The 27,010-nt window shown below is 47.0% G+C and overlaps 1 protein-coding gene across 1 annotated transcript in view; it reads left to right on the plus strand.

The window, feature by feature from the left end:
• CCDC141 (coiled-coil domain containing 141) overlaps nucleotides 1–19,837 on the plus strand; it is a 143,521-nt gene extending 123,684 nt beyond the window's left edge. The window contains exon 23 of the mRNA XM_083154708.1: nucleotides 19,136–19,837. Coding sequence (XP_083010834.1) covers nucleotides 19,136–19,397 — 262 coding nt within the window. The 3' untranslated portion in view covers nucleotides 19,398–19,837. The remainder of the gene's footprint in view (nucleotides 1–19,135) is intronic.
• Nucleotides 19,838–27,010: the final 7,173 nt, after the last annotated feature.

A 27,010-nucleotide genomic window follows, 5' to 3' on the forward strand; every position in this document is an offset into this window, starting at 1 on the left:
TGATCTGCTCACAACCACAATGAGAGCCAACGGCTCAGACATGCAGCACGTCTACTCCAAGGGTCAACCTTATGCCATTGTAATGACATTATGCATGTGATCCGTCGCACAACCACACGAACATGACCTGTCCTCAGCAGATCTTAGTACATCTGCAACATGACCTGTCCCCAGCAGATCTTAGCACCTCTACAACATGACCTGTCCCCATCAGATCTTAGCACCTCTGCAACATGACCTGTCCCCATCAGATCTTAGTACAACTGCAACATGACCTGTCCCCAGCAGATCTTAGCACCTCTGCAACATGACCTGTCCCCAGCAGGTCTTAGCACCTCTGCAACATGACCTGTCCCCATCAGATCTTAGCACCTCTGCAAAATTATGTGTCCCCAGATGATCTCAGCACCTCTGAAAAAAATGAACTTTCCCCAGCAGATCTTAGCACCTCTGCAACATGACCTGTCCCCATCAGATCTTAGCACCTCTGCAACATGACCTGTCCCCATCAGATCTTATCACCTGTGTAACATGACCTGTCCCCAGAAGATCTTATCACCTGTGTAACATGACCTGTCCCCATCAGATCCTAGCACCTCTGCAACATGACCTGTCCCCATCAGATCTTAGCACCTCTGAAAAAAATGAACTTTCCCCAGCAGGTCTTAGCACCTCTGCAACATGACCTGTCCCCATCAGATCTTAGCACCTCTGCAACATGACCTGTCCCCATCAGATCTTAGCACCTCTGCAACATGACCTGTCCTCATCAGATCTTAGTACCTCTGCAACATGACCTGTCCCCATCAGATCTTAGCACCTCTGCAACATGACCTGTCCCCAGCAGATCTTAGCACCTCTGCAACATGACCTGTCCCCATCAGATCTTAGCACCTCTGCAACATGACCTGTCCCCATCAGATCTTAGTACAACTGCAACATGACCTGTCCCCAGCAGATCTTAGCACCTCTGCAACATGACCTGTCCCCAGCAGATCTTAGCACCTCTGCAACATGACCTGTCCCCAGCAGATCTTAGCACCTCTGCAACATGACCTGTCCCCAGCAGATCTTAGTACAACTGCAACATGACCTGTCCCCAGCAGATCTTAGCACCTCTGCAACATGACCTGTCCCCAGCAGATCTTAGCACCTCTGCAACATGACCTGTCCCCAGCAGATCTTAGCACCTCTGCGACATGACCTGTCCCCAGCAGATCTTAAGGTGCCCACACACTAGAAAGATCTGCGATCGTAAGATGTGCGCATAAATTAGCCTTGAAATCTTTTGTCTGTCCTGGACAAAAGATTTCAGGCAAGCGCACATCTTTACCAAAGATTTTTCTTAAGATCCCGTGTGCGTTCCTATGGATCTTTTGTTAAATCTTCTGATCTTTCGTGCAGCACGTAAGATCAGAAGATTCAGCTAAAGATCCACGGGAGCGCACATCGGGTCGATTTTCGACTGATTATCGGCAAACATCGGACGATATATCGGACGATTTATATCGGAAATCGGCCCAAAAATCGTTCTAGTGTGTGGGCACCTTAAGATCTGCTGGGGACAGGTCATGTTGCAGTTGTGCTAAGATCTGCTGGGGACAGGTCATGTTGCACAGGTGATAAGATCTGCTGGGGACAGGTCATGTTGCAGAGGTGCTTACTTTGCTAAGCTGGCCATACATTATGATGACCTGCATACAACCTGATCGTATGAAGGTCCTGGAGACATATGATCTGCTCACAACCACAATGAGAGCCAACGGCTCAGACATGCAGCACGTCTACTCCAAGGGTCAACCTTATGCCATTGTAATGACATTATGCATGTGATCCGTCGCACAACCACACGAACATGACCTGTCCTCAGCAGATCTTAGTACATCTGCAACATGACCTGTCCCCAGCAGATCTTAGCACCTCTACAACATGACCTGTCCCCATCAGATCTTAGCACCTCTGCAACATGACCTGTCCCCATCAGATCTTAGTACAACTGCAACATGACCTGTCCCCAGCAGATCTTAGCACCTCTGCAACATGACCTGTCCCCAGCAGGTCTTAGCACCTCTGCAACATGACCTGTCCCCATCAGATCTTAGCACCTCTGCAAAATTATGTGTCCCCAGATGATCTCAGCACCTCTGAAAAAAATGAACTTTCCCCAGCAGATCTTAGCACCTCTGCAACATGACCTGTCCCCATCAGATCTTAGCACCTCTGCAACATGACCTGTCCCCATCAGATCTTATCACCTGTGTAACATGACCTGTCCCCAGAAGATCTTATCACCTGTGTAACATGACCTGTCCCCATCAGATCCTAGCACCTCTGCAACATGACCTGTCCCCATCAGATCTTAGCACCTCTGAAAAAAATGAACTTTCCCCAGCAGGTCTTAGCACCTCTGCAACATGACCTGTCCCCATCAGATCTTAGCACCTCTGCAACATGACCTGTCCCCATCAGATCTTAGCACCTCTGCAACATGACCTGTCCCCATCAGATCTTAGTACCTCTGCAACATGACCTGTCCCCATCAGATCTTAGCACCTCTGCAACATGACCTGTCCCCAGCAGATCTTAGCACCTCTGCAACATGACCTGTCCCCATCAGATCTTAGCATCTCTGCAACATGACCTGTCCCCATCAGATCTTAGTACAACTGCAACATGACCTGTCCCCAGCAGATCTTAGTACAACTGCAACATGACCTGTCCCCATCAGATCTTAGCACCTCTGCAACATGACCTGTCCCCATCAGATCTTATCACCTGTGTAACATGACCTGTCCCCAGAAGATCTTATCACCTGTGTAACATGACCTGTCCCCATCAGATCCTAGCACCTCTGCAACATGACCTGTCCCCATCAGATCTTAGCACCTCTGAAAAAAATGAACTTTCCCCAGCAGGTCTTAGCACCTCTGCAACATGACCTGTCCCCATCAGATCTTAGCACCTCTGCAACATGACCTGTCCCCATCAGATCTTAGCACCTCTGCAACATGACCTGTCCTCATCAGATCTTAGTACCTCTGCAACATGACCTGTCCCCATCAGATCTTAGCACCTCTGCAACATGACCTGTCCCCAGCAGATCTTAGCACCTCTGCAACATGACCTGTCCCCATCAGATCTTAGCACCTCTGCAACATGACCTGTCCCCATCAGATCTTAGTACAACTGCAACATGACCTGTCCCCAGCAGATCTTAGCACCTCTGCAACATGACCTGTCCCCAGCAGATCTTAGCACCTCTGCAACATGACCTGTCCCCAGCAGATCTTAGCACCTCTGCAACATGACCTGTCCCCAGCAGATCTTAGTACAACTGCAACATGACCTGTCCCCAGCAGATCTTAGCACCTCTGCAACATGACCTGTCCCCAGCAGATCTTAGCACCTCTGCAACATGACCTGTCCCCAGCAGATCTTAGCACCTCTGCGACATGACCTGTCCCCAGCAGATCTTAAGGTGCCCACACACTAGAAAGATCTGCGATCGTAAGATGTGCGCATAAATTAGCCTTGAAATCTTTTGTCTGTCCTGGACAAAAGATTTCAGGCAAGCGCACATCTTTACCAAAGATTTTTCTTAAGATCCCGTGTGCGTTCCTATGGATCTTTTGTTAAATCTTCTGATCTTTCGTGCAGCACGTAAGATCAGAAGATTCAGCTAAAGATCCACGGGAGCGCACATCGGGTCGATTTTCGACTGATTATCGGCAAACATCGGACGATATATCGGACGATTTATATCGGAAATCGGCCCAAAAATCGTTCTAGTGTGTGGGCACCTTAAGATCTGCTGGGGACAGGTCATGTTGCAGTTGTGCTAAGATCTGCTGGGGACAGGTCATGTTGCACAGGTGATAAGATCTGCTGGGGACAGGTCATGTTGCAGAGGTGCTTACTTTGCTAAGCTGGCCATACATTATGATGACCTGCATACAACCTGATCGTATGAAGGTCCTGGAGACATATGATCTGCTCACAACCACAATGAGAGCCAACGGCTCAGACATGCAGCACGTCTACTCCAAGGGTCAACCTTATGCCATTGTAATGACATTATGCATGTGATCCGTCGCACAACCACACAAACATGACCTGTCCTCAGCAGATCTTAGTACATCTGCAACATGACCTGTCCCCAGCAGATCTTAGCACCTCTACAACATGACCTGTCCCCATCAGATCTTAGCACCTCTGCAACATGACCTGTCCCCATCAGATCTTAGTACAACTGCAACATGACCTGTCCCCAGCAGATCTTAGCACCTCTGCAACATGACCTGTCCCCAGCAGGTCTTAGCACCTCTGCAACATGACCTGTCCCCATCAGATCTTAGCACCTCTGCAAAATTATGTGTCCCCAGATGATCTCAGCACCTCTGAAAAAAATGAACTTTCCCCAGCAGATCTTAGCACCTCTGCAACATGACCTGTCCCCATCAGATCTTAGCACCTCTGCAACATGACCTGTCCCCATCAGATCTTATCACCTGTGTAACATGACCTGTCCCCAGAAGATCTTATCACCTGTGTAACATGACCTGTCCCCATCAGATCCTAGCACCTCTGCAACATGACCTGTCCCCATCAGATCTTAGCACCTCTGAAAAAAATGAACTTTCCCCAGCAGGTCTTAGCACCTCTGCAACATGACCTGTCCCCATCAGATCTTAGCACCTCTGCAACATGACCTGTCCCCATCAGATCTTAGCACCTCTGCAACATGACCTGTCCCCATCAGATCTTAGTACCTCTGCAACATGACCTGTCCCCATCAGATCTTAGCACCTCTGCAACATGACCTGTCCCCAGCAGATCTTAGCACCTCTGCAACATGACCTGTCCCCATCAGATCTTAGCACCTCTGCAACATGACCTGTCCCCATCAGATCTTAGTACAACTGCAACATGACCTGTCCCCAGCAGATCTTAGCACCTCTGCAACATGACCTGTCCCCAGCAGGTCTTAGCACCTCTGCAACATGACCTGTCCCCATCAGATCTTAGCACCTCTGCAAAATTATGTGTCCCCAGATGATCTCAGCACCTCTGAAAAAAATGAACTTTCCCCAGCAGATCTTAGCACCTCTGCAACATGACCTGTCCCCATCAGATCTTAGCACCTCTGCAACATGACCTGTCCCCATCAGATCTTAGCACCTGTGTAACATGACCTGTCCCCAGAAGATCTTATCACCTGTGTAACATGACCTGTCCCCATCAGATCCTAGCACCTCTGCAACATGACCTGTCCCCATCAGATCTTAGCACCTCTGAAAAAAATGAACTTTCCCCAGCAGGTCTTAGCACCTCTGCAACATGACCTGTCCCCATCAGATCTTAGCACCTCTGCAACATGACCTGTCCCCATCAGATCTTAGCACCTCTGCAACATGACCTGTCCCCATCAGATCTTAGCACCTCTGCAACATGACCTGTCCCCATCAGATCTTAGTACCTCTGCAACATGACCTGTCCCCATCAGATCTTAGCACCTCTGCAACATGACCTGTCCCCAGCAGATCTTAGCACCTCTGCAACATGACCTGTCCCCATCAGATCTTAGCACCTCTGCAACATGACCTGTCCCCATCAGATCTTAGCACCTCTGCAACATGACCTGTCCCCATCAGATCTTAGCACCTCTGCAACATGACCTGTCCCCAGCAGATCTTAGTACAACTGCAACATGACCTGTCCCCATCAGATCTTAGCACCTCTGCAACATGACCTGTCCCCATCAGATCTTAGCACCTCTGCAACATGACCTGTCCCCAGCAGATCTTAGTACAACTGCAACATGACCTGTCCTCAGCAGATCTTAGCACCTCTGCAAAATTATGTGTCCCCAGATGATCTCAGCACCTCTGAAAAAAATGAACTTTCCCCAGCAGATCTTAGCACCTCTGCAACATGACCTGTCCCCATCAGATCTTATCACCTGTGTAACATGACCTGTCCCCAGAAGATCTTATCACCTGTGTAACATGACCTGTCCCCATCAGATCCTAGCACCTCTGCAACATGACCTGTCCCCATCAGATCTTAGCACCTCTGAAAAAAATGAACTTTCCCCAGCAGGTCTTAGCACCTCTGCAACATGACCTGTCCCCATCAGATCTTAGCACCTCTGCAACATGACCTGTCCCCATCAGATCTTAGCACCTCTGCAACATGACCTGTCCCCATCAGATCTTAGCACCTCTGCAACATGACCTGTCCCCATCAGATCTTAGCACCTCTGCAACATGACCTGTCCCCATCAGATCTTAGCACCTCTGCAACATGACCTGTCCCCAGCAGATCTTAGCACCTCTGAAAAAAATGAACTTTCCCCAGCAGGTCTTAGCACCTCTGCAACATGACCTGTCCCCATCAGATCTTAGCACCTCTGCAACATGACCTGTCCCCATCAGATCTTAGCACATCTGCAACATGACCTGTCCCCATCAGATCTTAGCACCTCTGCAACATGACCTGTCCCCATCAGATCTTAGCACCTCTGCAACATGACCTGTCCCCATCAGATCTTAGCACCTCTGCAACATGACCTGTCCCCATCAGATCTTAGCACCTCTGCAACATGACCTGTCCCCATCAGATCTTAGCACCTCTGCAACATGACCTGTCCCCATCAGATCTTAGCACCTCTGCAACATGACCTGTCCCCATCAGATCTTAGCACCTCTGCAACATGACCTGTCCCCATCAGATCTTAGCACCTCTGCAACATGACCTGTCCCCATCAGATCTTAGTACCTCTGCAACATGACCTGTCCCCATCAGATCTTAGCACCTCTGCAACATGACCTGTCCCCAGCAGATCTTAGCACCTCTGCAACATGACCTGTCCCCATCAGATCTTAGCACCTCTGCAACATGACCTGTCCCCATCAGATCTTAGCACCTCTGCAACATGACCTGTCCCCATCAGATCTTAGCACCTCTGCAACATGACCTGTCCCCATCAGATCTTAGCACCTCTGCAACATGACCTGTCCCCATCAGATCTTAGCACCTCTGCAACATGACCTGTCCCCATCAGATCTTAGCACCTCTGCAACATGACCTGTCCCCAGCAGATCTTAGCACCTCTGCAACATGACCTGTCCCCATCAGATCTTAGCACCTCTGCAACATGACCTGTCCCCATCAGATCTTAGCACCTCTGCAACATGACCTGTCCCCATCAGATCTTAGCACCTCTGCAACATGACCTGTCCCCAGCAGATCTTAGTACAACTGCAACATGACCTGTCCCCAGCAGATCTTAGTACAACTGCAACATGACCTGTCCCCATCAGATCTTAGCACCTCTGCAACATGACCTGTCCCCATCAGATCTTAGCACCTCTGCAACATGACCTGTCCCCAGCAGATCTTAGTACAACTGCAACATGACCTGTCCCCAGCAGATTTTAGTACATCTGCAACATGACCTGTCCCCAGCAGATCTTAGTACAACTGCAACATGACCTGTCCCCAGCAGATCTTAGTACAACTGCAACATGACCTGTCCCCATCAGATCTTAGCACCTCGGCAACATGACCTGTCCCCAGCAGATCTTAGCACCTCTGCAACATGACCTGTCCCCAGCAGATCTTAGTACAACTGCAACATGACCTGTCCCCAGCAGATCTTAGTACATCTGCAACATGACCTGTCCCCAGCAGATCTTAGCACCTCTGCAACATGACCTGTCCCCAGCAGATCTTAGTACATCTGCAACATGACCTGTCCCCAGCAGATCTTAGCACCTCTGCAAAAATGACCTGTCCCCAGCATGAAACTCAATTCAAGTTAAGCTGTGCAGCACTGTAGCAGTGACACTCAGTACTGATGGCAAACTTCACAAACGCTAGTCAATTCTCGTGAAAGACTGCTAGCAACTTTAAAATTAGATTTTTTTTTTCATTCCAATTTTTACACAATACTATCTACTAAATATTTAGATTAGGGTGAGTTATTTTTTCTGTGCAGGGTAAATACTAACACTTCAATTTAAATATCAGTTTAAACACATCCCACCCTAATTTTAATCTTCTCTGCACGTTACATATGCCCCAACTGTTGTCCACATGGTTTTATCCATTCGTAGGATTTTTTGCTTTGCTTAGAAAGCTGAATCAGACCCAATATTTGCAGGGTACTTGTTTCCTATCTGGGCGCCCACTAAGTTAATTGAGCACCATGCTATTCTCCGTAGTGAAATCTGATCGCATCGCATCGTACACATACACGATATTGAACGATGCGATGCGATGCGATGCGATCCGATTCGATTTCCCATAGGAAACAATGTTAAATGGCTCAATTTAGCCAAATTATCATAGGAACAATAGTAAATGGGCCAAAAACACCCCTGAACATTGAAATGTCCCCCCAAAAGTAGTTGACGCCACCCCGCCATCAACGTGAACCCGAAGCGTGGCGAGCGCAGCGAGCCCGCGAGGGGCGGCGGTACGCGTCCTCCGACCTTTTCATGCCCTACTATCCACTAGGGCGTGGAGTGAGAATAGAATAGTGTGGCGAGCGCAGCGAGCCACCGAGCCCGAAGCGTGGCGAGCGCAGCGAGCCCCGCGAGGGGACGCGGATACCTTCACAGGTAAACGCGTCCCTTTGCGGGCTTCCCAGGTGTCCGCGTCGCCATGGACACCTGGGAAGCCCGCGAGGGGACGCGTATAACTGTGAAGGTATCCGCGTCCCCTCGCGGGGCTCGCTGCGCTCGCCACGCTTCGGGCTCGGTGGCTCGCTGCGCTCGCCACACTATTCTATTCTCACTCCACGCCCTAGTGGATAGTAGGGCATGAAAAGGTCGGAGGACGCGTACCGCCGCCCCTCGCGGGCTCGCTGCGCTCGCCACGCTTCGGGTTCACGTTGATGGCGGGGTGGCGTCAACTACTTTTGGGGGGACATTTCAATGTTCAGGGGTGTTTTTGGCCCATTTACTATTGTTCCTATGATAATTTGGCTAAATTGAGCCATTTAACATTGTTTCCTATGGGAAATCGGATCGCATCGCATCGCATCGCATCGCATCGTTCAATATCGTGTATGTGTACGATGCGATGCGATCCGATTTCAGTACGGTGCCGTACGTAGAAAACCTGGGCGCCCAGATAGGAAACAAGTACCATTTGCAGTTATTCCCCAAAAAAGTAGTTTTCGAGGGATATCCATAAATCTTAAAGCTCCCCGTATAGACTATGGAGGGATTACAGCAGATACTGTAGGGCAGGGTGGCCAAACCTGTCCTCAAGATCTACCAACAGTTCATGTGTCTCATGTGGATCTATGTTAGTAATGACTACAGCTGGGCACCAGCTAGGGAGTCTGAGAAATGTGACAGTTAGTAATTGAGAAATGTGACAGTTAGTAATGACTACAGCTGGGCACCAGCTAGGGAGTCTGGGAAATGTGACAGTTAGTAATGACTTCAGTTGGGCACCAGCTTGGTGATCTGGGAAATGTGACAGTTAGTAAGGACTACAGCTGGGCACCAGCTAGGGAGTCTGGGAAATGTGACAGTTAGTAATGACTACAGCTGGGCACCAGCTAGGGAGTCTGGGAAATGTGACAGTTAGTAATGCCTATGGCTGGGCACCAGCTAGGGAGTCTGGGAAATGTGACATTTAATAATGACTGCACCTGTGCACCAGCTAGGGAGTCTGGGAAATGTGACAGTAATGATTACAGCTAGGGACCAGCTAGGGAGTCTGGGAAATGTGACAGTTAGTAATGACTACAGCTGGGCACCAGCTAGGGAGTCTGGGAAATGTGACAGTTAGTAATGACTACAGCTGGGCACCAGCTAGGGAGTCTGGGAAATGTGACAGTTAGTAATGCCTACGGCTGGGCACCAGCTAGGGAGTCTGGGAAATGTGACATTTAATAATGACTGCACCTGTGCACCAGCTAGGGAGTCTGGGAAATGTGACAGTAATGACTGCAGCTGTGCACCAGCTAGGGAGTCTGGGAAATGTGACAGTTAGTAATGACTACAGCTGGGCACCAGCTAGGGAGTCTGGGAAATGTGACAGTTAGTAATGCCTACGGCTGGGCACCAGCTAGGGAGTCTGGGAAATGTGACATTTAATAATGACTGCACCTGTGCACCAGCTAGGGAGTCTGGGAAATGTGACAGTAATGACTGCAGCTGTGCACCAGCTCGGTGATTTGGAAAATGTGAACCGTTGGTAGATCTTGAGGACCGTTTTGGCCACCCCTGCCGTGGGGTCTATTCATGGAGCAGTGAAAAGAGAAGACAAGTGAGCCATTGGAAAAGTTGCCCATGGCAACCAATCAGCTTTGATGTTACATCTATCAAACACATTATATAAAAACAATCATAGCAACTGATTGGCTCACTTCTCCACTTATTTCACTGATTGATGACTAGACCCCTTTATCTGTGATATCTGCATTGGTCCCTCCAATTCTGACAGCAGGTTTCTATGTGGGTTACCAAGCTCCATGATAACGCCGTTTCCATATGGTGTCATCCTATAGTGGCCTATGGGATACTATATCCCAAACTCTCCCAAATAGGGACCCTCTGCCTCAGATGAGTCAAGGGCCTCACAAACGCATTGGATTGTGATAAATATTTCCCTAAACCTATTGCTGCTATGTTGCTGAACTTGCACCAGTGCCCGCAAAATGCAAGCTGTTACATTGAGTATGGGTCATTGGGTCGACCCAATTTAGGTTGACATGCATTGGGTCGCCCACTGAAGGTCGACATGGCTAAGGTCAACACAAGGATTAGGTCGACAATGGGAAGGTCGACAGTCAAAATGTCACCAAGGGGTTTTTCACTTTTTTTGTACCAAAAGTGTTGACGTAGTCAACATGGACATTGTCAAAGTGTACCACGTCCCCTCGCATGGTTTACTGCGCTCGCTCTTCTTCGGGAACGGTGCCTTGCTACGCTCGGCACACTATTTTATTCTCCCATCACACCGCAGTGGGTGTTACGGTATGAAATACCGCCTGTCGTCACATGTCGGCTCAAAAAAATTGTGAAAAACACACGTAGTCTTTTTACTGTTGACCTTCCCATTGTCAACGTAATGCTTGTGTCAATCTTCTAACCTCGTTGACTCTTCTGACCATATCCCGTTTCATTTGGGTCCACATATTTATTTTCAGAGGTATAATCCCATCTTAGGCCCTTATTCTGATCGGTGCGGAAATTCCCGCATGCGGACGGACCGCCGATGTTGATCGTCTGCGCATGTGCAGAGGTCACTCTGCGCATGTGCAGGCGATTTCGCCGCACGGATTCTTTATACGCCGCACAGGGGGTGTAGAGGGGCGTGAGGGGCTACTTAGCCTCATTACCCTATGCATACGCCCCCCGTTTCATGGGCGTTCCCATGCAAACGCGGGGCGTATGCATGGTAATGAGGCCGTGACGCGTGTGTACGGGGCGGGCATCTGACATCGCCGGATGTCAGCTGCCCGCCTCTATACATGATTTCACACGGACAAGTGTCCGTGTGGTCTTGTGTTGCGGGACCTGGTGGAGCGTGCGGCCCTGCATTCGATGTTCGGCGACCATCGAATGCAGGGGCTGCTCCCACCATGGAGGAGGCGTATCCCCGTCCAATTTCATGCGGATCGCCACATATCCGCATACGGACGGCAGGTGGCGATCCGTATGGAAGGCGGGGATTCGCCTGCACGGTTGCGGCCGCATATTCTGATCGGGCCGCACCGATCAGAATAAGGGCCTTAATTCTTGGTCCATGCGAGGTTCCCTGAGGGTCAGTGTGAAGACCACTGTATCCCTACTGTAATTCAGCATTTAGCTGTCATTTCCAGCAGCTCAAACCCATATTATCAGTTTCTACTGAATTATTCATATCTAACACTACATTCCACAATGTCATTTAACTCTAATATTCATACTTAAAAACGATCAGCCCATACGACATGTTAACATTTGCAGTATACAGGACAAGGGTTGTCGGCAGGGTAGAAAAGTGATTTCAGCTGAACAATTCAATGGACTTTTCGTTTTCTCTGCATGATTTGATTATTTACACTGTATGAAGTCGTTTTGTTTTTTTGGTGTTAACTCGTTCTGTTGGTTTTTGCAACCTACGGTGATTCACTGTCATTGGTCAGTTTTTTTACAAGCCCATTTTCAGAACCAAGATACCATTATGTAGCGGTGGGACGGTTACTAACATAGTACCTGTAATAATAATTAACATTTACAAAGTTTTGAGAATAATCAGACTTTGGTATTTGATCCACATATTTTTAATAAAATCTGTTTTTGAAACAGTTGTTTGTAATAATTTTGTTTGCTGCAGACATAAGCAGTGGTCCATTGGGCCAAGATGGTCATGCAAGTGTGGGCATACAGTATTTATAGTTTATACAACATATATGTATCGGCTGACCATTGATGATTGTAACAAATCAACCTTACTACTGTAAAGAACAGTCAGAGCCGTGCTTTCCAGGCACCCAGAAGCAGGGGCTGTGGGTTGGTGATGGTGCCACCCACAAAGCCATGTGCCCTGTACAGTGGCACTGGTCATACACCCTTGGTTACGGCCCTGTGTGCATTTTCATTACTTCATAAACCCAAATGTACACAATTTCACAATATGAAAATTGGATTACTAAATTAAGATGCATACACACTGGGTGATTTTGCCCAGCGTGTATGGACAGTAATGATGTGGAAAATTGATGGGCTGAAAATCGCTTAGTGCATACACACTGAGGAATTTTTCCCAGTCCAAGCTATTTTGGCAGGGGTTGAGGGCTTTCCATAGCACGATGCTATGGAAAGCTGTCCACCTCGTTGCTCATCTGCTGGTAATACCAGCAGATGAGTGTCCAAGGCTGGAGATGATGCGGCAGCGCGCATAAGTGCTCACCACTCATGGCTGGCCTGTACAAATGGCAAAACTGAGCTGTTTTAAGCTCAAAATTGCCCAGTGTGTATGGGCCTTTAGTAATCTAAGATATGCTCTCTTTGATGTAGTCTCCAGTTTAAGATATCTGCCTTATACCTCTTTCACATCGCAACTAATTACCGGGTACAAGCCATTTTGACCCGGTAATTAGTGCGATGTGAAAAGGGTTACCGCGTCCCTTAAACGGGTTGTAACACGGCAATATGAACCGGTAAAAAAAGCAGAGTTCTTACCAGTTTGTTGCCGTGTTGCTGTGCAGTATGAACGGGTAAACGGGTCGAGTGACCCGTTTCCCATTCATACTATGGAGGAGGCAGCGCTTGAAGCAGCATGAGCTCTAAGCACTGCCTCCTCCCCTGCCCCCGATGACACGCTGACTACCCGCCGCTCCCCGGATGACATCAGTAGACCGGCATTATTGCCGCTTCGCTGTGGGGATGTGAACATCCCAAAATGAAGGTTTGTGTCGGGACTGACCCGTTTTAAAGTCCCGATTCAAACTCTAATTTTGCGATGTGAAAGTAGCATCAGTTTGCTGACAATCACACCCCTAAAAGCCACCCGTGACAAGCTGACGTTCCCTGTCTCGTATGGTTGGGGGTGTGTGCATGCACAAAGGCGCTAATACACATGTGCAAAACCCACGCAGCGAATGCCTTTCACGTTCCGTGGTGGACACCTGGCGTTTCATGTGCATGCCCACAAAAACAGTGGGCGCGCCCATAGGAACACTGGATGGGCACCATGGGACACAGGCAGGTACTTGTTTCCTAGAACGGTGCCCAGATTTCCTACGTACACTTATGTAGGGAAATCGCATTGCGTTGCATCGCATGGGCCACTATAGCGGCATGCGATGCGATGCTATTCAATGTTCTGTGTTGCCAAGGGTATCGCATTGCATTGCACCCCCCGCAAAATCGCATGTGTGCGACGCCATTACATTACCTATACAATGATTCATTGTATGTCCTGAAAAGAGGTTTTCCGCACCCCCCCCCCCCCACTATCCACGCCACCCCGAAGCATGGCGAGGGTCGGCGGAACGCGTCTTCCAAACTTTTCATACCCCACTATCCACGTCGGCGTGGAGTTGATTTTATATAGTGTGGCGAGCGCAGCTTGCCACCGAGCGATACCCTGGGGCACACAGAGCAGTGAAAAAATTACATGAAAAAAATCGCATCACATCGCACGGTACTAAAATGGCCCGTGCGATGCAGTGTGATTTCCCTACGCAGAATAGCCCACTAAGCAAATAACTTAGTGGGCGCCGTTTTAGAACTCAAGTACCCACAGGCATTCCGCCCCAATTTGGCGAAAACCGTGCGGCAGAAAAGTAAGTATTGGGCTATTTTTCTGCCACAAACAGCGAAACGTAGTGAGAGGATCCGGCCGGCGGGGTGTGTGTGCTCCGAATAAACGCAACCTAGTGAGCAAGTCTGAATCAGGCTCTCTGTGACTCAATAGTGCATCGTAAACATAAATACCACGGTAACAGTTTGTTCCAAATCACTAATCAAAAGTAGAAAACAAAGACAGTGAAATACAAGTCTATATCCATGTTTAAGCAATTGCAATTATACATATGGTAATTATAGAGTATGGTGCAGATGTGACGGGACAGAATACACAAGGGGGTCAGAGGTGATTATATTCCAGCATTAAAAATAAATAATGCACGGTATTTGCATAAGAAAAGGGGCGGAGTCTTCCGGTGTCATGTTCCTGGGCATCTGTCCCATCCCTCTGATTTGCTGACAGTTCTAGAATACTGGCAGTCACTATCTATAGAAGGGAAAGGACAGGTCGCTAGACATTCTGTTAACATCAAAGCAAGATCAGCCCTGCCACAGTCATAAGGTGGTGGCAAAATAATAGATGCCATAACTCAAGTGGAACAAACCAAATAAAATGTTCTATTTATGAACCCATTGGAATATAAGAGTTGCATTGAAATATTTTGTACAGTAAGAGTGTGATCAGGTTGCTGGATCCTTAGTAACTTAAATCAACTATGGGGAGATAATGCATTTATGGGTGTGGTATGTCGACAGTCCTCATATCGACATTCATAAAGTCACATGGGAATGTTGGCATGGTCAATTTTTTGACATGTTTAGCATGCTGACAATGACCATGTCAACATTCATGGTGTTGACATGTATGACAAGTTAACATGTTAGAATGTCGTCATAACATGCCTTGGGATCCAGCAGTCACCAACCTGGTCCCAGCGTCAGTGGCGACTCGGCGGTCACATTAGGAGCAGTTTTGAAGGAGACATCTGACAAGCAGTGTTCTAGTAAGTACTCTCCTCCTAAATCTTATTCCTACCCTAACTATACCCCTAGTGCCTAACCCTAACCTATGTGTAGCGCCTGACCCTAACCTCTCCTCCTCACAGCCTACCCCTGACCTATGTGTAGTGCCTAACCCTAACCTCTCCTCCTCACAGCCTACCCCTGACCTATGTGTAGTCCTAACCCTAACCTCTCCTCCTCACAGCCTACCCCTGACCTATGTGTAGTCCTAACCCTAACCTCTCCTCCTCACAGCCTAACCCTAACCTATGTGTAGTGCCTGACCCTAACCTCTCCTCCTCACAGCCTAACCCTAACCTATGTGTAGTGCCTGACCCTAACCTCTCCTCCTCACAGCCTAACCCTAACCTATGTGTAGTGCCTGACCCTAACCTCTCCTCCTCACAGCCTAACCCTGACCTATGAGTAGTGCCTGACCCTAACCTCTCCTCCTCACAGCTAAACCCTAACCTACTGTATGTGTAGTGCCTGACACTAACCTCTCCTCCTCACAGCCTACCCCTGACCTATGTGTAGTGCCTAACCCTAACCTCTCCTCCTCACAGCCTACCCCTGACCTATGTGTAGTGCCTGACCCTAACCTCTCCTCCTCACAGCCTACCCCTGACCTATGTGTAGTGCCTGACCCTAACCTCTCCTCTCCTCCTCACAGCCTAACCTGACCTCTGTGTAGTGCCTGACCCTAACCTCTCCTCCTCACAGCCTACCCCTGACCTATGTGTAGTGCCTGACCCTAACCTCTCCTCCTCACAGCCTAACCCTGACCTATGAGTAGTGCCTGACCCTAACCTCTCCTCACAGCCTAACTCTAACCTCTGTGTAGTGCCTAACTCTATCCTCTCCTCCTCACAGCCTAACCCTTACATCTGTGTAGTAAATGACCTAATCTCTCATCACAGCCTGACCCTAACCTCCCCTCCTCACAGCCTAACCCTAACCTCTCCCTCTCACTGCCTAACCCTAACCTCTGTGTATTGCCTGACCCTAACATCTCCCCCTAACAGTCTAACCCTAACCTCTGTGTAGTACCTAACCCTAACATCTCCCCCTAACAGTCTAACCCTAACCTCTGTGTAGTACCTGACCCTAACATCTCCCCCTCACAGCATAACCCTAACCTCTGTGTAGTGCCTAACCCTAACTTCTCCCCCTCACAGCCTAACCATAACCTCTGTGTAGTGCCTAACCCTAACCTCTCCTCCTCACAGCCTAACCCTAACCTACTGTATGTGTAGTGCCTAACCCTAACCTCTCCTCCTCACAGCCTAACCCTAACCTACTGTATGTGTAGTGCCTAACCCTAACCTCTGTGTAGTGCCTAACCCTAACATCTCCTCCTCACAGCCTAACCATAACCTCTGTGTAGTGCCTAACCCTAACTTCTCCCCCTCACAGCCTAACCATAACCTCTGTGTAGTGCCTAACCCTAACCTCTCCTCACAGCCTAACCCTAACCTACTGTATGTGTAGTGCCTAACCCTAACCTCTCCTCCTCCTCACAGCCTAACCCTATCCTATGTGTAGTGCCTAACCCTAACCTCTGTGTAGTGCCTAACCCTAACTTCTCCCCCTCACAGCCTAACCATAACCTCTGTGTAGTGCCTAACCCTAACTTCTCCCCCTCACAGCCTAACAATAACCTCTGTGTAGTGCCTAACCCTAACTTCTCCCCCTCACAGCCTAACCATAACCTCTGTGTAGTGCCTAACCCTAACCTCTCCTCCTCACAGCCTAACCCTAACCTACTGTATGTGTAGTGCCTAACCCTAACCTCTCCTCCTCACAGCCTAACCCTAACCTACTGTATGTGTAGTGCCTAACCCTAACCTCTGTGTAGTGCCTAACCCTAACATCTCCTCCTCACAGCCTAACCATAACCTCTGTGTAGTGCCTAACCCTAACTTCTCCCCCTCACAGCCTAACCATAACCTCTGTGTAGTGCCTAACCCTAACCTCTCCTCACAGCCTAACCCTAACCTACTGTATGTGTAGTGCCTAACCCTAACCTCTCCTCCTCCTCACAGCCTAACCCTATCCTATGTGTAGTGCCTAACCCTAACCTCTGTGTAGTGCCTAACCCTAACTTCTCCCCCTCACAGCCTAACCATAACCTCTGTGTAGTGCCTAACCCTAACTTCTCCCCCTCACAGCCTAACAATAACCTCTGTGTAGTGCCTAACCCTAACTTCTCCCCCTCACAGCCTAACCATAACCTCTGTGTAGTGCCTAACCCTAACCTCTCCTCCTCACAGCCTAACCCTAACCTACTGTATGTGTAGTGCCTAACCCTAACCTCTCCTCCTCACAGCCTAACCCTAACCTACTGTATGTGTAGTGCCTAACCCTAACCTCTGTGTAGTGCCTAACCCTAACATCTCCTCCTCACAGCCTAACCATAACCTCTGTGTAGTGCCTAACCCTAACTTCTCCCCCTCACAGCCTAACCATAACCTCTGTGTAGTGCCTAACCCTAACCTCTCCTCACAGCCTAACCCTAACCTACTGTATGTGTAGTGCCTAACCCTAACCTCTCCTCCTCCTCACAGCCTAACCCTATCCTATGTGTAGTGCCTAACCCTAACCTCTGTGTAGTGCCTAACCCTAACTTCTCCCCCTCACAGCCTAACCATAACCTCTGTGTAGTGCCTAACCCTAACTTCTCCCCCTCACAGCCTAACAATAACCTCTGTGTAGTGCCTAACCCTAACTTCTCCCCCTCACAGCCTAACCATAACCTCTGTGTAGTGCCTAACCCTAACCTCTCCTCCTCACAGCCTAACCCTAACCTACTGTATGTGTAGTGCCTAACCCTAACCTCTCCTCCTCACAGCCTAACCCTATCCTATGTGTAGTGCCTAACCCTAACATCTCCTCCTCACAGCCTAACCCTATCCTATGTGTAGTGCCTAACCCTAACATCTCCTCCTCACAGCTTAACCCTATCCTATGTGTAGTGCCTAACCCTAACATCTCCTCCTCACAGCCTAACCATAACCTCTGTGTAGTGCTTAACACTAACACACCCAGCAGCCTAAACCTACAGTAAGTGTTGGCATTCTGAGGTTGTCAGCATGGTACCTATCGACATGTTAAACCATGTTGACATTCTAGTGTTGACATGATACCAACTGTCGACATGCTAACCTAATACTGCATTCTTAACTGTCTCACCAAAGGACAGACTAGAGGCTCTGTATCTTTCACACAATGTAAGGCAGAAATAACAGTGGACTTGTCCAGCTGCATTATGAGCGAAGCACTTCCACATTTAGCCGCAGGGTAATCCTGGTGATGTCTATGTGTCACCAAAGGGAATTTCCTATATAGTGGGCAGGGACACTGCAACGTAGAGGAGGTATTGGTTAGTTCTCTATTAGGATTTCTATTACATGCTTAGTATCTTGAGTCTAACAGCAGCTTACCTATAGATACTGTAGATAGAGTATCAGAGTTTTCTCCATGGCACCCGTAGGCCAAAACTTTGTTATTGAGAATCTTTTTTTTTTATTTTAAGTTATGTTTATATTTCATCATTAAGGTCAGTTATATGGTGAGGGACAGGATTGGTCGCCACAAAATGCATTGACCATATATAATATGAATTGGTCTTGTTCATTAGGTTGCAAAAAATATAGTTGCAAAAAACGTCTGAAACACCACCCCCCCCCCCCATACTTAGACCAAACATTTGACATCACATTTTGCATGATTGCCGTACACACTCCTCAGAATATGTGGCCCTATCTCAAAATTAATTTTAATGTACTAATGTATATTTTCTCCCTAATTAAAGCACAGTCTGTCATATTTTATTGAAGTAATGAGCTCACATGAATACTAACTTTCTTGTTTAGGTACAGAAAGGACAAGAAGCCTTGTACAGATGATCGCCCACTGGGCCGTGAGAGAGACACCAGCCACACCCTGATAATCCGAGAGGTCTGTAAGAAGGATCTTGGTCAATACATAGCCCACACCTCAATCTACAAAGCCACGATCACTGCCGGTGGTGATGGCAAGTTGGAAAGAAGCAGGCCACCCATTTCACAAGTCGACTGGATAACGTTGCTTGTCATCTATGTCTGTGTGTCAATAATGTATTGGCTACTTTCTTAGCAATTCCGAGACATGCCTTACATGGGTTGGTTGTTGTTCATCTAATTCATTTTGAGATGTGCAGTATGTACTAGGAGAATGGTGCATTTTTGGGCCTAAGGATATTTTTGGGTAGCAAATTGTACTATTTTGGACTGCTCACACACACACAGGAGTTCTTATGCATCGATCCGTATGTACATTTATATTTGCTACTAGTTAAAGCCCATCAAAATGACTTCTGTACTTTCACTTTGAGCTGTGACAGTTTTTTCTTCCACTTTGAACTGTGACAGTTTTTGCCCACAAAATCTGCCCCCACCCCAAGTCTTTATCTGCTCATATCTTCAATATCTGTCTTCACAGCTTCCTCTTTCCATATCAAACAAGTTTGATACAGATCAGTGTCCCTGCAAAAATTGCTTTCACTTTTAAGTGGCCTCTAGTGGTCAGTGGCGGTACTTCACCTCATATATATATATATATATATATATATATATATATAAATATATATATATATATATATATATATATATATATATATATATATATATAGAGAAAAACTTGGTGGGATACGCACTCAATAGAGATCTTTAAAGCAACAGATGGGTGCCAGCCTTGTAGTTAATAGGAAAACTTAATACCCAGATGGATATATGAGGCAGCACTCCAATTTCAAGAAAAGATTTTTACTTCATAGATTGTGATTCAGATACATACTGGGGTTGCAACTGATAGCATGAAGTATGGCATGGGTTCAGGGTAAAAATAACATAGTCACCACAGCAGTAAAGTGGCAGTCAACGAGCCCCGTTTCGGCTTATCCAGCCTTCATCCTGGACTGACCCACAATGAAATAGTGCTCCCAGCCAGTATAAGTAGCAGTGACAATCACCAATCATTGAAAACACCAATGCATAATGAGTCAAATGCGCAGCCCCAGTGCCTTACCTCTGTCCTGATCAGCTGGCCGGAACTCCATATAAGGAGCTTCCGTGTCAAGGAGCCATTTAGATCGCTCCTATATCACACACCTCCAAGTGCGTGTCATCCAGCAGGTAGGAAGTGCCGTACCAGCGTGTCTGGCGCGGCCGTGTCACTGGGCGTGATGACGTCATCACGTAGCGTCAGCGCGTTCTGAGACATAGCTGATAGCGTTACCTTCGCTGCCTAGGTAACCAAACTCCGCCCCAGCCAAACAACAACATGCCTTCGTATCCCTGGTTATCTGCTGCCACTGGGCAAAGTGCTTGTTACAGCAACAGTCCCAGGGCCAGACATCTTCGGGGATAGCGGGCTTTTAGTGAGGCTAGATAACAGCGGGCTTAGCTATAGGAACGCTAGATGGGCATAATATGTGGACATTGCCTCCCACCCCGGTTTCCCCTGTACCCAGTCACGTGTCACATCAGTGCCACAGTGCCAGGGTTGGGGTTCATCAGGGTATATCCAGAGGCTGTGTCTCTGTAATCAAACTAATGAAGCCATGGCCAACAAAACCAGCAAAAATTAATAACGACCACTGCTGGAGGAAGGGGTTATTTTACCAGCAAGACCATGCATCAGTTTGGCCACAGAGGCTGCCTAAAGTGACTCAGTGTGTTCTAAATAATATAAGGTGAAAATAAAGTATCACACAGAAACGATTGACGATTAGTACACTCAACAACAGGTATATCAGAAAATGACAAAAACTAGAAAAAATAGAAAAAATTTTTAGAAAAATTTAGAAAAATCGACAGGACCATTGAAAAAATCGACAAAAAATCGACAAGAGATTAGACAAAAATCACAGGAATGCAGAGAGAGGAAATTCCTCATTCAAGCCGCCTGGGGATAATGAACCCAATTTACGGATCCATTGGCATTCCCTTTGTAACAGCATTTTATGCCTATTCCCTCCTCTTCTGAGGGGTGGGATGTGGTCCACCGACATGTAGGTAAAGTCCTTTAGAGAGTGTCCAGCTTCTCGATAGTGTCGGGCCACAGGCAGAGTTCCTGCATCAATCCCCACAAAGGCCTTTTTTATTGAGGATCTATGCATAGAGATGCGTTCCTTAACCATTCGGATGGTTTTCCCTATGTATATCTTGCCACAAGGGCATGTGATGGCGTATATTACAAATCTGGATTCACAATTCAAGCGGTGGAAGATTTTGAACTGTGTTCCATTTGAAGGATTAACAAACTGTGATCCTGTTGTCACAAACGGGCAATTTGCACATCCCGTGCATTTGTATGATCCTGCCGGTCTGCGCAGCCACGTGGTACTGATGTTCGTAGATGGGCTGATGTCGAAGTAGGAGATCCTTTGTTTTAGGTTGGGACTGCGTTTATAGCTAAAAAGGGGCAGTTGGGTACATTCTGACCCAATCACAGGATCAGTATTAATGATGTGCCAATGCTTGGTGATCGCGGATTTAACGGTGTTGGACACGGTGGAATAGGTGGTTGGAAAAACGACCCTGTTGGTTTGTTTGGACTTAGAGCTTATATATATATATTTGTTTCCTTATGCTTAGGGATGAGGTGCACAAACAGTGGCTGCGTATCTACTGTTCATGCAAATGAGCCTCATTCAGACCATAGCAAAGATGAATATGTCTTAAGGTGTCTGCCCAGTGGATGAAGATGCGGCGACTAATTGCTCACTTAATAAATAATAATAATGGTGCAAGCCTGTACCTTTAAGACTCTAAAAAGATTATAATGCTGGTGATGGAAATATAAGCGGATCTGGACCAAGGTGTATACAAATATAAATATAAATATCTAAATGATGGGTATAAAAATTATTGGGTAAAAAAATGTAAAGGTATAAGTAAAAAGTAAAAAAAAAAAATAATTTATTATTACAGCATGAAGAGATAAAACATAGTAAAAAATCTAAACTAATTTAGAAAAAAGATCCAAGACAGTATTCCAATAAAAAGTCTAAATAAAATATATCTAGGATGAACAACAAGAAAAGTGCTTATCTTTTAGATGAGGCTGGAGGGCTAGAGTCTCCCAACGCGTTTCGTCCTTCTGACTTTATCAAGGGTTTTTAAGGTGTGTACACACTAACACTAGATGATACATTACACAATATGTACGATAACATATGGCTAAAAATATCGCTTGGTGGCGAAGAATCTCCGTTGTCTATACATGGGTTACGATGGAGTATATCGCTAGCGAGAGCCATGCTGCAATGTTCTCCGCCGTCGCTTGTTGAGCCCAGCAGCGGCAAGTGCAATGCCTGCATCCCACCGGATTCCCATCTATACCGATATCGTGGGGTACACATACCGTCTAATGTGTAACCAGCTTTTCTGGTGCTCAACCTCAACAGTGCAAAATACGTAACGATGAGAGTGACGATAATGTGCAATCGCTTCTGATCGACACTCCAATCTATTCACATTGGGCCTAACATTTTGGGGGTAATTCAGTACTGCTCACTAAGCAACGGTCGTTTGCTGCTTAGCGAATGGCTTAATGCCACCTGCCGCCCGGTTTAACGCCCTTACTAACTAATGTCAGTGCGGCTTCTCAGGGTAGAGGCACAACACTTGCGACTCCTCAGGTCCGTTTGGTGTTACGTTTTTTTCGGTTTATTATTATCCTACTTGGAACGAAGATGACCAATCTACGCCAGATGGATGGTAAGAGTCCACTGCCCAGGGATGCCGGGGACATCCCCGGGCTTCGGCCCAGTCCTGGGATAACCTGGAGGTGGGGGACTTCTTCATTAGCGGGTCCCCACTCCCCCAAGGACCCAGCTTGGTCTGACCAGCCAGATTGTCATGTTTTGGCCGGGTGAACGTATATAAAAATTTTCCCCCCGGGTGTGGCATGTCACCACTGGCTGTTGGAGCCCAGTGCTGGTTGTACAAATACTGGGGGCCCTATTTTTTGTCCCCCATATTTTTGTAACCAGGACCGATCAAAGAGCCTGATGCTGGCTATAGAAATACAAGGGGACATTATTTATTTTTTCCCCCTGTACTTCTGCAACCAGGATCAAATTTAGCCGTGCGAAGGATAAAAAATTAGCCAATCAGATAGAAGTCTATGGCCATATATGGCCGAATTCTATCAATGGTGTATTCATTCGTACACCAGAATTTGGCTGAAGTTGCCGTTCCCCAAAAAATGGTATATCAGGCAAATTTGGCTATTTGTAAACTAGCCTGGCACCGGATACCAGCCGTATTTGACATTGAATTGGGTACCTATTCAATCTTAGTAAATTTCCCACTATGAGCTCAGTTGATCGATGGTCAGCGCGATGCTCCAGATGTTGATCTGATACTGTGTTATCAGACACAGACCGTGGATCTGAGAAGTCGGCAGTTGGCATCTTTTTTAAAAAGATGGCTCTATCAGTATTAACATATGTTCTCAGATTCGCTGCGATCAATCATTCAGCCTGGCATTTTAAATGGTGAAATTGATTAAAATAGCCAACTTTAACACTAAATGTATCTGGGACTGGAGGGACTAGTGTCATGCAGCAGGTAATTACTGGTAATAATATTTTATATTTTATGTCCTGCAGCAACTTAGAAGCCTGGGGTAGAATTCCCCCTTAATATACCCAGTTACCAGAAGGCTTACGACATGCCATAGGATAATCCTGGTAGCGGCTCCAGAGGGGTGCTGCAGCACAGTTGAAAATCCAAATAGGGGAGCCACTCCCACTGCTACCAACTGCCATTCCAAGCGAGTGCCAGATGACCTCCCATCTGGCACAGTCAGTATTCCAATGAACACTATACCGACATTGGAATGTTAAATGCCCAACAGTCGGGATCCTGACTGACATGGGCTATTCTCCCTCGTGGGGGTCCACGACCCCCATTGCGGGAGAATAAAACCTGGGGCGAGAGTAGCGAGCCACCAAGGAGCTTCCTTGTGCTCGCCCCCCTGTCAGAGTACCGGCAGTCAAGATTCCAATGTCGGAATACTGTCTGTTGGAATCCCAACTGTCGGCCCGCATACCACACTTTTTTCTCTGACTTCATATTTCTATGAATTGTATTTTGATCGTGTGCTGGAATCTTTTGCATTCATTTTCCGCCTGTGTTTCTTTTTATGTCAAGTATTAGTTTTTGTTCACTCTGTAATTGCTTATTAATTCTTTTTATGTGTTCAGTTTGTATTAAAAGAATCATTAAACAATACTTTCTGATGAAGTGACTTGTACGCCATGAACGCAACCAGCGTTAGTAAAAGTTGCCTGGTGCTGCTGTTAATTTAAATATTTGTGTGAGATAAATAAATGGTTTTATTTTGTACTATTCATCTATTTTGATATTTATATATGACAGTAAATTATGACTTTATCAAAACACAATGTATTCTGAGAAATTGAAGTAAACTGAGTAAATCTTTAGAGCAGTTAAATTATTGAAGCAGAAAACACAGGGAAAAGCCACAAGAAACTACAGCAACCTGATATGGGTAGGAATCGCCTACACAGCAAGCTCCCGCAATGAGGGCGTCGGAGACGTGGCCGGAACTGCCCAGTTGGTAGCTTGGCCCAGCAATATCAAGTAAGTAGAAAGTAACCTACTCTGCTAGTCCATAAGACAGCATGATATCAGTCTTTGATAGCTGATGCTCTTAGCAACTCACAGACTCAAGAGTAACAGTAAGCAAAAACACTTTAATACATGGGGAAGGGTTGACAGTGGTTTCTATAATCCTTGCCAATGGTTTACATGCTTGCTACCAGGAGGTTCCCATGCCTGTTGCCAGGGGTTTCAGGTTCACAGAACGCTAGAGATTCTAGAATCCAGCACTTCTGGGTAGCGATGTACACTCTGCTCTCCCCTGACAGACGCTAGAGGTCCAGTACGATCCATAGCATTTGTCTCCAACAAGGCGGCAGACATTTTTTCAGGGTCGTTTTAGGAGATTCCATGCGGACGGCCAGAGAGCATGGAAACCGCCACGCCCCTGTGCCCCTGCAGCGCCGGTGAAGGGGAGTGTGGGGTTGATGCTGGAGATTTGCCCCACCTTCCCAGGGGGCCGGGAGGGGAACCCAATATGCAGGAGCCTCCTGGCCATTCCGATAGGGTAGGTAAGTAAGTCTTTAGGGTTGCGGAACCCTAGCTACACCACTGATCCCCTTCTTAGTGCCTAACCCCTCAGCCACCACACCATATTCTCACACCCCCCAAAGCCTAGACCTAACCTCCCTTATACTGCTTAAACCTAGCCATTCCCCCTAACCATCCCCAACATAGTTACCTTTGGGATGCCGGCAGTTGAGATTTTGGCCCCCAATTGTAAGCGGTGTCATAATTCTAGTGCCGGCCCTCTCACCAGTTTCGGGAGGCCTACAGTCGGGATTTCGGCATTGCCATTGTGAGTGGTGTTGGAGTTCTGTCACTAGTCTTTTCACCAGTTTCGGGATTCCGTCATCGGTATTCCGACCGCCGGCATCCTGAACACAAGTACAAAGATGGATCCCATGGAGATAACAGCAAGTGAAAGCATTGGTACTATAGAATCTCTGATATCCTACTGACCGCTGTTGAGCGATGGTATCTAATTCCTAGGGATAAAGAACGTCAGGCTCTATATCTCACTGAAACATGCCAGGCATTTGGCATTAAGCAGCTGCTCGTTGCTCTTAGTAATCCACGTACATGAGACCAAACACAGTCATGGATCTAAAAGGAAGCCAGCAGTGCAAGTACAGTATATTCTATGGAAGGGAAATGGGAAGCATTGTACAAATATATCACTATATGCTCTTATATCACACACTGTACCTGCAAATATCATTTTACTTCAATCAGAGAAAGTACTGGACCTATTCCTCGCGGTCACATTGGCTTGGCGTTTAATGCTAAACGCGCGTCTCCATTTCAGGTATAGGCTTCTAATTTTACAGTTATTGGTAATTGCAATACTATATATAAGTCTATATATTCAAAGGATAGATTCCTTATGGATTTGATCATGAAAAAATCTCTACATAAAAATAATCGGTACAGACAATAATGTAATATTATTCACTTTAATGTTTAACTCCTTGGGAGAGACTTATGGGGCCTACACACGGGGCGAGTTCAGCTTTGTGCTGAGTGATCTGTCACTGCAAGTGATCTCAATAGAGAGAACACGGGCAATGACTAGATATTTCAAGCATGCTTGAAATATCTAGCCCGGCGATAGCGATGTGCGGGGCTGCACATACACAGCGATGTGTCCTACATTTCTAAGCCATCTGTAGATGGCTTAGAAATGGGGCTTAAATCGCCTCCTCTATGTAGGCCCCATTAGGGGTTTATTTACTAAGATAGGAGTTCTCTTTAAGATGGGATGTTGTTCATAGCAAACAATCAATACCTTCAATCGCACAGTCCTTTATTTAGGGAACACATTTAAAAATGCTCTTATATTTTCATGTAGAAGCGAATAGATTCATGAGTAAGGTGTCTGAATGCAATATGGAACGGCATGGGTTTGAATCTGATAATCCTAGCACCAATAAGAAGTGGACCCACCACTGGCTACGCCACTGAACAGGAGATCCGGTGAACAGGAGACCCACCACTGACGGTTCTATTGAAGATGGGATGTTGTTCATAGCAACCAAACAGATTATATATATTATTTTCAAGAAGGTGCTAAAT

The sequence above is a fragment of the Crinia signifera genome, chromosome 7 (genome assembly GCF_055691185.1).
Source record: "Crinia signifera chromosome 7, ASM5569118v1, whole genome shotgun sequence".
NCBI lineage: Eukaryota > Metazoa > Chordata > Amphibia > Anura > Myobatrachidae > Crinia > Crinia signifera.